This window comes from Rhinolophus sinicus, linkage group LG15, assembly GCF_036562045.2.
Source record: "Rhinolophus sinicus isolate RSC01 linkage group LG15, ASM3656204v1, whole genome shotgun sequence".
NCBI classification, from domain to species: Eukaryota; Metazoa; Chordata; class Mammalia; order Chiroptera; family Rhinolophidae; genus Rhinolophus; species Rhinolophus sinicus.
This window is the reverse complement of record NC_133764.1, coordinates 24,161,322-24,175,648: the sequence shown is the minus strand read 5'-3', so window position 1 is coordinate 24,175,648 and position 14,327 is coordinate 24,161,322. Positions and strand designations below refer to the sequence as shown.

General features: G+C 33.8%; 1 protein-coding gene across 25 annotated transcripts in view; it reads right to left on the bottom strand.

Moving 5' to 3' along the window:
* The window catches only part of BCAS3 (BCAS3 microtubule associated cell migration factor), a 519,095-nt gene that overhangs the window by 337,934 nt on the left and 166,834 nt on the right, over nt 1-14,327 (bottom strand). For all 25 annotated transcript variants that reach the window (XM_074320579.1, XM_074320576.1, XM_074320587.1 and 22 more), the window contains exon 14: nt 8,246-8,379. In XM_074320579.1, coding sequence (XP_074176680.1) covers nt 8,246-8,379 — 134 coding nt within the window. The remainder of the gene's footprint in view (nt 1-8,245; nt 8,380-14,327) is intronic.

Here is a 14,327-nt window from a genome sequence, read left to right as displayed (position 1 = left end):
TATGTATGTTATCAGATGGGTACTATACTCATTGAGGTGATCCCCTTGTAAATTATATAAATGTCTAATCACTACGTTGTACACCTGAAACTAATATAATATTGTATGTCAAAGATAATTGAAAAATAAAAAACATTTTTTTAAACTAGTCAAGATCCAAGCCATCAGATGAAGTTCTTTAATGAAAACGTTCAGGAAAATACAGAAAAAGAAGCTACTTGCACCAGAAGTAATATACAAGTTCTAGAGGCATTCTCAACACAATACTTCAACCATTTTTTCCTTCAAAATTGATAAACACATTTTCATGAAAAATGCTGTGACTCTTAAAAAAAAACGGTAACTCTATTGCAACAACGTTAATGGCAATAAAAGTTTGCTTGGGAATAAGTTACTTAGACTGGAAAAGGTAAAGACCAATGATCTACCCATACCCTCTATCCCATCTGCTTACTCCCTACACAAATCAATTCTTCATACTTATTTATTTATTCAAAAACTACTTATGGAAGACCTTTTACATGTTTTACACTCTTCTAGGTGCCAGAAATTCAAAAAATGAAAACTATGTTCACATGTTTATAATGGTGCAAAACTGTAGATAATGCAGGTGAATGTTAAGCAAACTGTCAGTCAGGTCTACTTATAAAAGGGTAACTTGAGGAAACTGTTCAGTATCTTGATTGTGGTGGCAGATACACAAACCTACATGTGTATATTGTGATTAAACTATATGGATCTACACACACACACACACAAGTAAATCTGGTGAAATCTGAAAAAGATCAGTGGGTTGTACCAATCTTAATATCTTGGTTGTGACATACTCTAGTTTTGCAAAATCTTACCATTGGGATAAACTGGGCAAAGTGTAGACGGGATCTCTTACTACTATTTCTTCTAAGTACATATGAATCTATAATTACTTCAATAAAAACCTGAACTGAAGAAACGTGAATGTGATGCCTTGCAAACACAGACCCAGCAGTGCTAATGTAGCTGGCTCCTGCTGCAGCCTGAACGTCAGTGGAGACGACGATGAGGGGTGGCCCAACATTCCAAGGACTGAAGGGTGAAACTTGGTTGGCAGTATTGGGAAAGGGGACAGAGAGCAAGGGGCTGTTGTTGTTTTGCCTGGAAACTCACTGGACATTGGCGATAGTACCACTGCCCATGAAGAAATAAGTGGTACCAACACTGGACCCCACACGTGGCCAAGTGAGAAAAAAAGGCCAACACTCCTGTCTGTCCCCACAGTATCTTCAGCCTAGCCTCCCCTGCCACCAAGAGAAGAGACACTGTGACCACGTGGCAGTTGTCATTGGAACAACTGGCATGTGCACGTTACACACATTAGTCCACGTCTTCATAGGAGGAAAAATACCCCAGTATGAGGTGTAAGCAAAGTTCACGGTAGTGAAGAGAAGCTAAAGTGATGTTGTACGTGCACTGTTATGATAGCTCGTGTTGCTGAATATATAATTGGTATTAATGACTTAACTGATTGTACTTGCATGCTTATGTCAGAGGGTATCCTCTGCCCTGCAGACTGTGGGACAAGTACACAACTGACCACTAACGAGGCTTCCAGTTCCTTCCCATGTTGTACAATAGAAACAACATAACACCAGTAGTAAAAAGTTCAGGTGAAGAATTAATGGCTGCTCAAGTACTCAGAGGTGTTAGCCCAGTACAACACCGCCACCTGCCTGATCCGGCAACCAAGTACATTCCCTTTTGAGAGGGCAGCTACTGAATGGCTACCAAGTTCTTGCAACTAAACAACTGACTCATGGAGGTTTCGTGATTTCCAGATGCACAGTGGGATGTATCAACACAAATTCGACGATAAACATGGTGGGAAGGCCCAACAGGGCCTGCTAGTCAAGTGGAAATAGTATGTTCCAGAATATGTTCCAGTCTGGCCCTAGCAGCATCTTGTTTTTACAGGTACTTATCACCTAGCTCCACTGCCTGAAGTAATGCCACTGGCTCAATAGCCCCTGATTTCACAGAGTTGCCTTTAAATGCCTGATTCACTGATGGCTTGGCTACGATAGAAGGTGATGGATGGTGTCCACTACCCCGCGGCAGCTGTCAAATCCCAACAAAAACTCTGGAGGGACAAATGTAAGAACCAATCAATACGGTAGGATAATGGAAAGCTGTAACCTCTGATTTAATTGAGAGGTTGCTATAACTGTGGTCGAACCATGCCCATATGTTTACGTATTGTCTCTGGATGTACTTGTGCTACAATGAATTTTATATTGTAAGGATTACATCTCAATATAGCTAATATATGGGAAGAGAACTGACAAAAATCAGGATCATAGAGTAATGCACCTAATTGCCATGTTTAGCAAATAAAAATACAGAAAGTCCAGTAGAATTAGAATTCCAGTATAAGCGTAAGTAGGCAGTATGTGGGACACACTCATACTAAAATTTTTTTTATCTAAACTGACCATCAAATACTATCAAGTAATAATGTTAAATACCTAGATTCTTTTCTCATTGAGAATTAAACATGTTAATCATATCATTTTGTAGCACCGCTCTGATAAAGTAAAATTAACACTTATTTGATGTGCAGATGTTTCAAAACCAAGTTTATCATTTATCAAAATTAGCATGTTAAGTACCAAATGACTTGTGTCTGCTTGAGTAAGACATCACGGAAGTGTATTAACAAAATATTGTAAGGTTTTACAACATATGACTTTACAGTTGGAAACTAGGAATATTTTTCTAACTACATATGTGCTATATGAGGAAAATTACTGTCAGATGCAGAGGATATCCCAAGTCATAGATCACAAAACAACTTAATCCAACATAATTAGATCCACATATTTGATTTTTTTTCCCCTTTGCCTGATTAAAGTATCCTCAGAGTTCTTGGAAGAATCCAGAATGACATGATTTTGAAGTACTCAAAGCCTGATAGACAGATCACATGCCATATAGATTTTATCATCAGTGTTGAATTCTCTATGTCATTCAAAATGATTTTCAATAGAAGCTTATAAAATTAATTTTATGGTCATTCACTGAGTTTCCTTAGATCTTGATATTTGGTGTTTAGAAATTCCCAAGCTCCAAAGTTACAAGGTAGGAAACAGAACAAAGTAATTTTAATAATTTCTATTTGGTTTTTCTATCTGTTAAATAGGAACAGTATTGACAGTATCAAACATTTGTACCAATAAACATTTGTCCACGTGCAGGGCACTGTTCTAAGGATGAGAGCTATGAAGACGCTTAAGCATGATCTCTATTTCCAGGTTGGATGTGTAGATAAAATAAAATGACAAATAATGTTAATGCAAAAGAGGTGTCAAAAATAGGTGTAAGTAAAAAAAAATCGGTCTAAGTGCTTAAAATATTCTAATTCTCTGATTATAGCTGAGGTAGGGCGTATCAGTGAGTAGTGAAGATAGGACAGGGATTATAAAACCAGGGTCAAGAAGTAAACTCAGAGTATATACACGCCAAGCAACATAAGGAAATATTAAATCTTTACCTAAAATGCTCATCTAATTAAAAACTTCCATACAAAAGGAACAAAAACATAGTAACTAAATATGACAGTCATCAAGTTGGTTATGCCAAAAAGTAAGGACACTGTCAAAGAATAATAGAGTTATGTCAAAGGACACAGATGCCAAGTTAATAGGCTTCAACTAGCCAAATGTGGGACATTTTGAGCATTAAAATAATGATTGAATGATATAGCACATTGAATAAAATAGGAATCTATTAAGCCAAATGATATACATAAATAAAAGAAATAATACAAAGTTTGATGAGGAATGGGATATTTACCACAGTTTTAAATTACTTGTTAACTCACTATCCACCCGGGGCACAGCACAGAGGCAGTAGACTGAAATGCCTATCTCCAGGTCTCACATAAAACAGGTATATTTGTGCACTTTAAAAGCTGCCACCTGAGGGTCCAGGTTTCAATCCACCTGCAGCTAGGTGCTGACTGAGATCCACACCACATTAACAAAAGGAAAGATAAAAATCTATGATCATCTCGATACAGAAAAATAATCTGAAAAAATTCAACATCCATTCATGATTAAAAAAAACTCTCAACAAAGTCTGTATAGAGGGAAAATACCCCAATATAACAAAGGCCAGATAAGACAACAGCTAACATAACACTCAATGATGAAAAGCAGCAAGTTTTTCCACTAAGATCAGGAACAAGACAAGGATATCCACTCTTGCCTCATTTATTAAACATAGTACTGGAAGTCCTAGCCAGAGCAATTAGGCAAGACAAAGAAATTAAAGGCACACAAATTGGGAAGGAAGAAATAAAACTGTCTCTATTTGAAAATGATATGATAGAAAACCCTAAAGACTCCACCAAAAACCGCTAGAATAAACAAATTCGGGAAAGTAGTGGGATACAAAAGAAAACATACCAAAATAAGTTGTATTTCTTTGCAATAATAATGAACTATCAGAAAGAGAAATTAAGAAAACAATCCCATTTGCAATTGCATTGAAAAGAATAAAACACCTAGGAAAGTTTAACCAAGGAGGTCAAAGACCTGTGCACTGAAAACTGTAAGACATTGATGAAAGAAATTGAAGATACAAACAAAAGATATTCCATGCTCATGGACTGGAAAAATTAATATTGTTAAAATATTCAAAATACCCAAAGCAATCCACAGATTCAGTGCAAATCCTATCAAAATTCTATTAACATTTTTCACAGAAATAGAATAAACATTCCTCAAATTTGCATGAAATCACAAAAGACCTCAAGTAGTCAAAGCAATCTTGAGAAAGAAGTAGACTGGAGGCATCACACTTCCTAATTTCAAGCTATATTACAAAGCTACAGTAATCAAAACAGTATGGTATTGCCATAAAAAGAGATGCCAAAACTAGAGCAAAACAGGCAAGTAAACAAAAGAAGGTATTACTAACAAAGAAAAAAGACTATAGCCATCACTAATATAGTTACACATGGCTTTAGAATTCCTAGCCAACATAATAAGGAAAAATAACTGAAAAAAGTCAAAACTTATCATGACCAGAAAATATGTTCTACATACAAAATCTAAGGAAATTTACTGAAATGCCATTTGAACATACAATAGAGTCTAGGAAAGCAGGAAGATACAAATTTGATACAAAACAAAAATTTTGTCCTATAACAGCAATAACTAATTTTAAAACATAATTCCTAGATGCGAAATTTCTATACTGTAAACATGTAATTTCTAACAATATTAAAATGTAATTTCAATGCAATCCAAATAAAAAACTGCAGAAGATTCTTTATATAACTCAATAAGGTTACTCTTAAAATGCATCTCAGTAAGAAATTGCCAAGAATAGCTGGGAAAATTTTTGAAAATGACCATTATATCTTGTTATAAAGCTAAAGTAAATAAAATAGCATAATATTGGTGAAAGGTATTGTTTTAATATTACTTTCTATTAGAAAAATTTCCAAACATATATCAAGTATAGACTGTTATAATGAAACATCAATATCTACATTACACAGCTTCAATAATTATTACCACTTTGCAAATCTTGTTTATCTCTTGGTTTGTTTTGTTTTACCAGAATATTTAAAAGCAGATTAGAGATATCATATTGTTTTACCTGTAACTATTTCACTATGACTTAGGATATATGTCTAACAGATAAAGACTTAAAAAACAAACTCACAATTGCAGACCCAGCAAAATTAGCTGATTAACATCAGATAATACCCAGTTCAAGGTCTATTTTCTCCAACTGTCTCAAAAAATCTCTTTATATTTTGTTTAAATCAGGCTCCAAAAAAAGTTCACAAATTGCATTTAGTTTATGCATCTTAAGACTCTTGTAATAACCCTGTTTTCTCTTGTCATTTATTTGTGCTTTTATCTAACCGACACTCTCTTACTGTTAGAGTATTTTAAAGAACATTCTACAGATCTGTAAATACTTTTGTATGCATCACAAGAAACTAAGGACATTAAATTCTTTAATAGTATATACTAAGGCAAATGTTCAAATCTCACTATTTGTATCAAAAAATACATTTTTATACTACTTGATTTGCATGAGACAGGATTCAAACAAGGTCTTCACTTCGTATTTAGATAATATTCTCTAAAATTACTTTTAACTTCTGCCACACACCCACTTTTATTTTCCCATTACAATTATTTGTTGTTAAAACCAGGTCATGTTTGTAATGAAGAACTTCCCACATTTTAGATTTGGCTAGTTGCATTCTATGGTATTATTTCATTTGCCCCTCAGTCTCTGTATTTTGTTTAAAGTGCGATTATATCTAGGGTCTGTATGTACAATTCAGAGGGCTGAGCAGCATATTTCATAAATGCTGTTGTATATATCCTATTGCATCTTATCGCAAAGCAAATGATAACTGATGTTTCACTTTAGTAATGTGAAGACTCGTCAGCTACAACCAAACACAGATGATTATTGCCTAGACTCATTGTTTCACTAGGGATAGCAACATAGTGATTCTTAAATTTACAACCCTCTTTTCAATTGAGATATAACTGACATGCAACATTATATTAGTTTCAAGTGTCCAACATAATGGTTCAATATTTACATAGTATATATTATAAAATGATCACCAGAATAAGTCGACATTCTAACTTTTTTTAAACTGGAATTCTTCAATAAAGAAAAACATTCCCAGGGTCGGTCCAGTAGCTCAGGCAGTTGGAGCTCCATGCTCCTAACTCCGAAGGCTACCAGTTCGATTCCCACATGGGCCAGTGGGCTCTCAACCACAAGGCTGCCAGTTCAACTCCTCAAGTCCCACAAGGGATGGTGGGCTGCGTCCCCTGCAACTAGCAATGGCAACTGGACCTAGAGCTAAGCTGCGCCCTCCACCACTAAAACTGAAAGGACAACAACTTGAAGCTGAACGGCACCCTCCCCAACTAAGATTGAAAGGACAACAGCTTGACTTGGAAAAAAGTCCTGGAAGTACACACTGTTCCCCAATAAAGTCCTGTTCTCCTTCCCCAATTAAAAAATCTTAAAAAAAAAAAAAGAAAGAAAGAAAAGAAAAACATTCCCTCACCAACTATTTCATTATCTTGTTAAATTGATACAAGAAAGGTAAATGCTAGATACTTTCCCTTTAGTTATCAATTTTCAGAATGGTTAGTACACAAGAAACCTTACAGTAATGCCCAATGCTTCCTTTTTAAGTATCACTATAAACACATCATGGGTTTGTACATATTTAAGATGTTTCATTCTATTTAGATATTTTTCACAGAAATTCATGACAAACAGTATTTTAGACTATTGGGAAAGGATGGATTAGTCAATAGATGGTGCTGGGTCAATGAGTTATCTCTCAGAACAATGTAGTAGACCGGTAAATACATAACCACAGGCTCTGTGAAACAAAAGAGCATTTGCTATTTTAGGCTAAGATCGTATCTCAGTATCTACCAAGTGATATCAAGAATATTAAATATATGTAAAGCAGTTAGCATGATGCCTAATACAAATTCTCAGTAAATTATATACAGATGTGTGCATTTGTGTGTATGAACACCCTCACACGTGTGTGCACAGTGGCATGCTGGGAAATGTTAAACTCTGTCTCTCTAAGGAAAAAAAAATGCTGTGATTCGTAGGGTTTGCTGATTTCCATTATGTAAACACTCCAACTGTGGATGATTTCACACTACCCATGTAACGTCACTACATCCAGAGTTGGGGACAGATGTGCATAACTGATTCTCACTAGTCACTGTGAACTGGCTCCAGTTTACCACTGAATAATATCCATATAATTATATACACTATAAAACTCAATTATTTTGTTTATATGTGAATATATATGTGTGTACATGTGTATGTCTGTGTATGTATATATGTATGCATGCACATAGAATCAAAATGCCTAGAAAAAGGTCTGGAGAGATGGATATCAAATGGATAACAATGTTTTCTCTGGAGCAAGAAAAGGTATTACGAGGTATTAAATGGAATTTTGCCTTAATATTCATTGGGTTGTTCACCTATTTATTGGGTCAAAATAGGGGAAATACTTTTTCTCTTTATTATCTGGCCACTTTATCACCAACAACACTACTTTCTCATTAAGCTCCAATGTGATATAAATAACCAGCTAGATTAAATATTACACAAAGCAAACACCTTCTGAAAGGTGTCATGTTACACAAAGCAAACACCTTCTGAAAAATATACAACTTACTTTGGCTTCAGTTTCTCCCCTGTGCAGAGTATACAGGTGATGGACAGCACTTTGTGATGAGGACCAAGGATGAGTCAGAATTTGGAAGACGTGAAAGTCATGGCCAAGGGTGTCTGTTGTGACTAGAAGCATTCCTGAAGGACATACCAAAGAAAGGTGAAAATAAACAATTATGTATGTGGATGACGTATTTTCACATAGTACTCATCATGCTTTAAAATAGTATCAAAGGAAAAAATATCACCAAAGATATAAGAAGGGTCCCACAATAAAAACATTAGAACACAGTACCTTTTTCCTATGTGAATACAAAAACTTAAGGCCATATCAGTATACAATAGTGAGAATCCTAGATGTAAAGGTTTTATGATGTTCCCATATGACTAAGAGAGAAAAGTTTGATGTGTCTAACCTTACAGAGAATTCACAAATTCACAAGCATTTTTTTTTTTCAGATCATCAGCAACTTTTTCTTTCTTTTTTTTTTTGGTTAGGTTGGTACAAAAGTAATTGCGGTTTTTGTAATTATTTTTAAACTGCTAAACTGCAATTGCTTTTGCACCAACCTAATGGTTTCACATATACAAAACAATCTACCCTGGCATAATATTTATTGAGATGCTTATAGTATCTTTCACAGAGTGAGTTTTTAATTTTGATGAGATGTCACAACTGAGAAGTCTTTGCCTAATCCAAATCATAAAAATTTTCTGTTTCCTTGTCAAAGTTCTATACTTTACATTTAGGCCTATCATCCATTTTGAGTTAATTTTTATATAAAATGTGAGGTATTAAATTAACTTTTTCACAAATGATATCCAATTGTTCCAGCAAGATTTCCTGAAGACTATTCTTTATCCATTGAATTCTTTATTCGTTATCCTTTGCCACAGATCAACTGGCTATATTTCCATACATTTTTTTTAGAAGTATAATTCTATTCCATTGATTTCTGTATTTAAACATTCCTTAATACTATACTTTCTGGATTACTGTAACTTCATAGGAAATTTTGAAATAAGTAAAGTGAGTCCTCCTTTTCTGACCTTTTCCAACATTATTCTGGCTACTCCAATTCCTTTCCCTTTTTAAACACAGAATCAGATTTTTGATCGCTACCAAAAAAAAAAAATATTCCTATGATTTTTGGGGAGTGTATTGCCTATAAATCCATTTGGGAATAATGGACATCTTAATAATATTCAATATTCTGATCTATGAACACATCATATTTCTTGATATGTCTTCTTTGACTTTTTACTTCTTGTTCAGCACACAAATTATATTTTCTTACAGCTATTATAAATGGTACGCTTTATTTTATTTCAATTATTAACTTTTCCTTTCTGGTATACAGAGATCTAATTGACAGTTTTTATGTTGACTGCATATTCTGCCAGTTCTAGGAGTTTTTATGTACTTGTAGATTACATGGAATTTTCTTTACAATCATACATGATTGTATGTTTTCTCCCTTTCCAAACTACATGCCTTTTCTTTCTTTTTCTTGCCTTACTATATTTGGGGAGGTAAACAGGAGTGGTGAGAAGCAATATTTATGCTTTGTTCCCAGTTTCAGGAGAAAGCAGTCAACCTTTAACTATGACGTTAGCTTAAGTTTTTTTAAAATGCCCTCTATCAAGTTAAGGACGTTCCTTTCTACTCCCTAATTTTCTGAGAATTTTTATAATGAATGAATGTTGGATTTTGTTTCATGCTTTTCTGCACCTGTGAAACAATTATGTGGTTTTTCTCTTTAGTCAATCAATATGGTGAATTTTAATAATTAACGATTATCAAATGTTGCACAACCCTTGCATTCCTGGATAAACTCTACTTGGCCAAAATCCTTTCTGCTATGCTGCTGGATTAAATTAGCAAATAGTTTGTTGAATATTTTCATGACTGCGTTCCTGAAATACAGGTTTGTAGATTTCTTTTCTAATAATGTGTTTGCCTGTTTTTGGTATCTCTGGTGTGAAATGTTCCTCATATTCTTTTCTAGAAATGATTGGGGAAAACTTATTCTGTGTTTCTTAAATGTGTGGTAGAATTTGCTAATAAAACTATTGGGCCTTTTTTGTGAAGATTTTAAATCTTTTTAATTTAATTTAAATTTTGTTAATTAAAAAATATTTTTTTTAATTTAAAAATTTTTCTTTGGTGAATTACTTTCCGTAACTCAAAGAAATGGTACCCATTAGTATCTGTAGGGTCTTTGGCAATGCCCAGTGTTTCATTCAAGATGTCACAAATTTGCATCTTCTCCTTTTTTTCTTGGTTAGTCTATCTAAATTGTTTCAAAGAACCCTAAATTTTAGTGTTATTAATTTTCTCTTTTCAATTTCATAAATGTCTCCTACTGTCTTTCTTCTGCTGCTATTACTATCTTCTGCGACTATTTCCTTCATTCTCCTTGCTTTAGTTTTATTTGCTTTCTTTTCTCAAGTTTCTTAAGGTAAAAGCTTAGATTAGTGCTTCAGGAACTTTATTCTTTTTCAGAGTAAGCATATACTGGTATAAATTTCCCTGTAAGCCTGCTTTAGATACATTCCACAAGTTTTAATATGCTACATTTTCTTTTACATTCAGTTCTAAATGTTTTCTAAAGACTTCCTCTTTTACTCATGGTATATTTAAAGCTATGCTGTTTAGTTTCCAAATATTTGGGCATTTTCCAGGTATCTTTCATATACTGATCTCAAGTTTAATTGTTATGATAAGAAGTTAGTTAAAATGTGTTTTATGTCTCAGGAGATGATACCAGAATTGGTAACTGGTTCCATGTGCACTGGAACACATAGAGCGTTCTATAAATGTCAACTCATTCAAGTAATAGATAGTGTTGTTTGGATGTTCAACATGCTTACTCTATTACGCTATTACGGAGTAGAAGTTAACATCTCCATGTATATTTGTGGTTCTGTTTTTTTGTTGTTGTTTTCTTTTTCACTTATATGTATATGTTCCATTCGTTTTAGACCTTTTTTTTGTTTTGTTTTTTTTAGGTTCATACACATTTAGGATTGTTATGACTTCTTGTTGAATTACCTCTTTTATCATAATCTCCCATTTTAACTCTGGTATTTCCCCTGTTCTGAAGTCTACATTTTCTGGTATCGATAACCACTCCACCTTTGTTTTGATTCATGTATGCATGGTATACACTTTTCCATTTGTTTACTTTTATCATCAATATAATTGTCTTTTAAATGATATTATTTTAGACCATAATTGGAGTCTAGTTTTTTTGTTGTTTTTTTTAATTCAAACCCAGACTTGTAATTGGTGTCTGTAGTTCATTCACATTCAGTATAACTTACTGGTAGGGTTGAATTTTTATCTATCATTTTATTGTTTTTTTATTTCCTGATTGTCTCTTGGGTTTTGTTTTCAGTTCTTGCTTCCTTCCTTTCAGTATTTTTAATATCCAATTTTATTTTATCTATTGGCTTTTGGATAGATCTCTTTAAGCTTTTATTAGCTGTTCCAGGGATTATAATACACATATCTAAATCTGTGTTTGTCGGGGTGGCCGGTTAGCTCAGGTGGGTAGAGCGTGGTGCCGATAACACCAAGGTTGGCAGTTCCATCTCCGCATGGGCCACTGTGAGTTGCGCCCTCCTTAAAATAATAATAATAATAATAAATATGAATAAATAAATGTGTTTGTTCATATTTTGTCCAGAATTTATATTTGTTTTCTGTGGGAAGAATAGCTTATTAGCTTACTCTGCTATTCCAGATGTGGAATTATATTTTTTAACTCTTAAAACTGTTCTTTGTTAAAAGAAAAGATAAGAATATTAAGCACCTGTGGGAAGATAAAGTAGCCATTTAAATGGAAAGATGAAGTATATCTGAGTTTGCTATTTACATGGCTAACGTAAGGTTCAGCCATATTCACTATATTAAATTTAAAAAATACCATACTAGATGCCAGTGTCCTGGTTATTTCCAAGAGAATACATTTTAAATAATGGAAAGTGTCATGTATTGAGATCTAGTTCAAATCTGTAACAGCTTATATAACATTACCTCCCAGCTTTTATAACATTGCATCTAGCTATGGTCATGATGTCATTCACATACTCTATATGCTTTCTATATTGTTGTTATTCAAACAATAAATTTCTAAAGTTGGGCATGAATGCTTTGTTGTCCTTTTGTAGACAGTATTTCTTCAGTTCTCCTATTTTTTGCTGAGTGATAGCAAGTTTGAATTATCACAATTCCACTACTATGTTTTTGATTCCAGTTTCCCACAACAAAACTATTTTGTGCACATGACAAATAATCCAATGGGAACATCATTCTGGAAATATAATAAACTTACATTTATAACATATACATATTGCTTACCTACTGAAGATAAACTTCATTTCTTTTTGAATCGTATGTCAATAGTTTACTCATAATGAGTATTCAAATAAAAGTCCCTATGAGCCAATTAAGACTATTATTGTTTTGCATATGAGTGTTCACAGATGAACACTTTTCAATATACACCTAGCTTTTCAAACTGATATTAATATCTGCTTGGTTTTTAACATATAAAACAAATTCAAATTTTTGGAGAAAGCCGACTGAAAATTTATCCTTATTATCTTCTGTGTATCCTATTTCAAAAGTGACTTTTAGAATCCAGCAATTAGCTTACTTTTCTTGACAAACTTTGAAATGATTTAAAAAAATTTAGAGAGCATGGAGGAAAGGATGAAATAGCCTGTGTACTACTATACAATCATGTGTTTTCTTTTAATATATAATTTCCTCTTTTGCACACATTCTGCTTGCTGGTAGAAATGACAAGATTTTTTTTCTAGAAAACAACTTAAAAAGCAGCTATACATAAAAGGAAAAACTCGTACAGAGTAGACTGTGGCTTGAGAACTATTTATGCAGCATCAGAAGACTAAACCAGACTCTAGCCTGGCCATAAACTGAACCCACGCCCCAAATGAGGTGCCAAGCCACAAAAAGCATTTGCGTCATCTGGGAATACAAGGAAAAGAAGGACTTCTAATTATAGGGCCTGGAAGCGGAAGCCTAGAGTGATTAGCTGTTTAGGCGCTGCTGTATGTTTATCTGGAAGCTTCCTCTCCCTCACTCTCAGCTTCAAGTTTGATAGATGAGCGTTAGCATTTGAGGGTGGGGACTGAAGCTACCGATGGTACATGGCGTTCTCCAAAATCTGAGGTAGCTGGAGACTGAACATTAAGGCTTTTGCGGCCTCATAAGAACATAAGTCTTTTTAACTGGGCGTCAGCTGGTTAGCCCGAAAGGCAAAATTAAAGAGTAGCAAACCTCCACTGGGCATATGCTATAAAATCTTGGAAACATGAGTAGGTATGTCTTTTTTGCCATATCCTATTTATAACACCTACCTAATTGTATGGTTCTTTATCACATGCACACTATGAATTGGAAGACAAATTACCAGCTATTCACACTCTCTTCCAAAAAAGACACATAAACACTGATATGCTGGGTCAAACGGAAATCTGTGGAGGAATTCAGATCATATCACTCATAAAATAATTTTATGCTTTAATATTAATTCTTGTGAATTTAATGCTTCCCATCAATACTTGTACAGATTGAAACTTCCGAAGTATTCAATTATTTCTTTTAAGTTACTAGTCAAATTTGTAAACATAAAAGCAAAGAAATGGAATCCTAGTACTGACCAAATTCTTTAAGGTCTTCAAATTACATAAAAACACAAAAATAGCAATGCCTATTAAAGTCTGATTAATAAAACCTTTAAATTGAATATAAATCCTTGAAAGCAACGGTCTCAAAGTCTCCCTATGAACAGAATCACTGTTAGCACATTTCTTAAACTGCTCAAAGGTGCTGGTAATCAAACTCTTCATTGTATTCTACTTTTGTGGTCCAGGATATATTAAGACTTTCTAAAATTTATGTTTGATAACAGAGTAAAAGGCATTGAAGTAAACAGTATCAAACAAACAAAGGACATGACTTGTTTGATCCATTCCTAAAGTTGCATATATCCAGAACCAAGATAAAAGAGAACAAAACCTTTGATATGGCTCTTACTCATTTGTTCCATGTG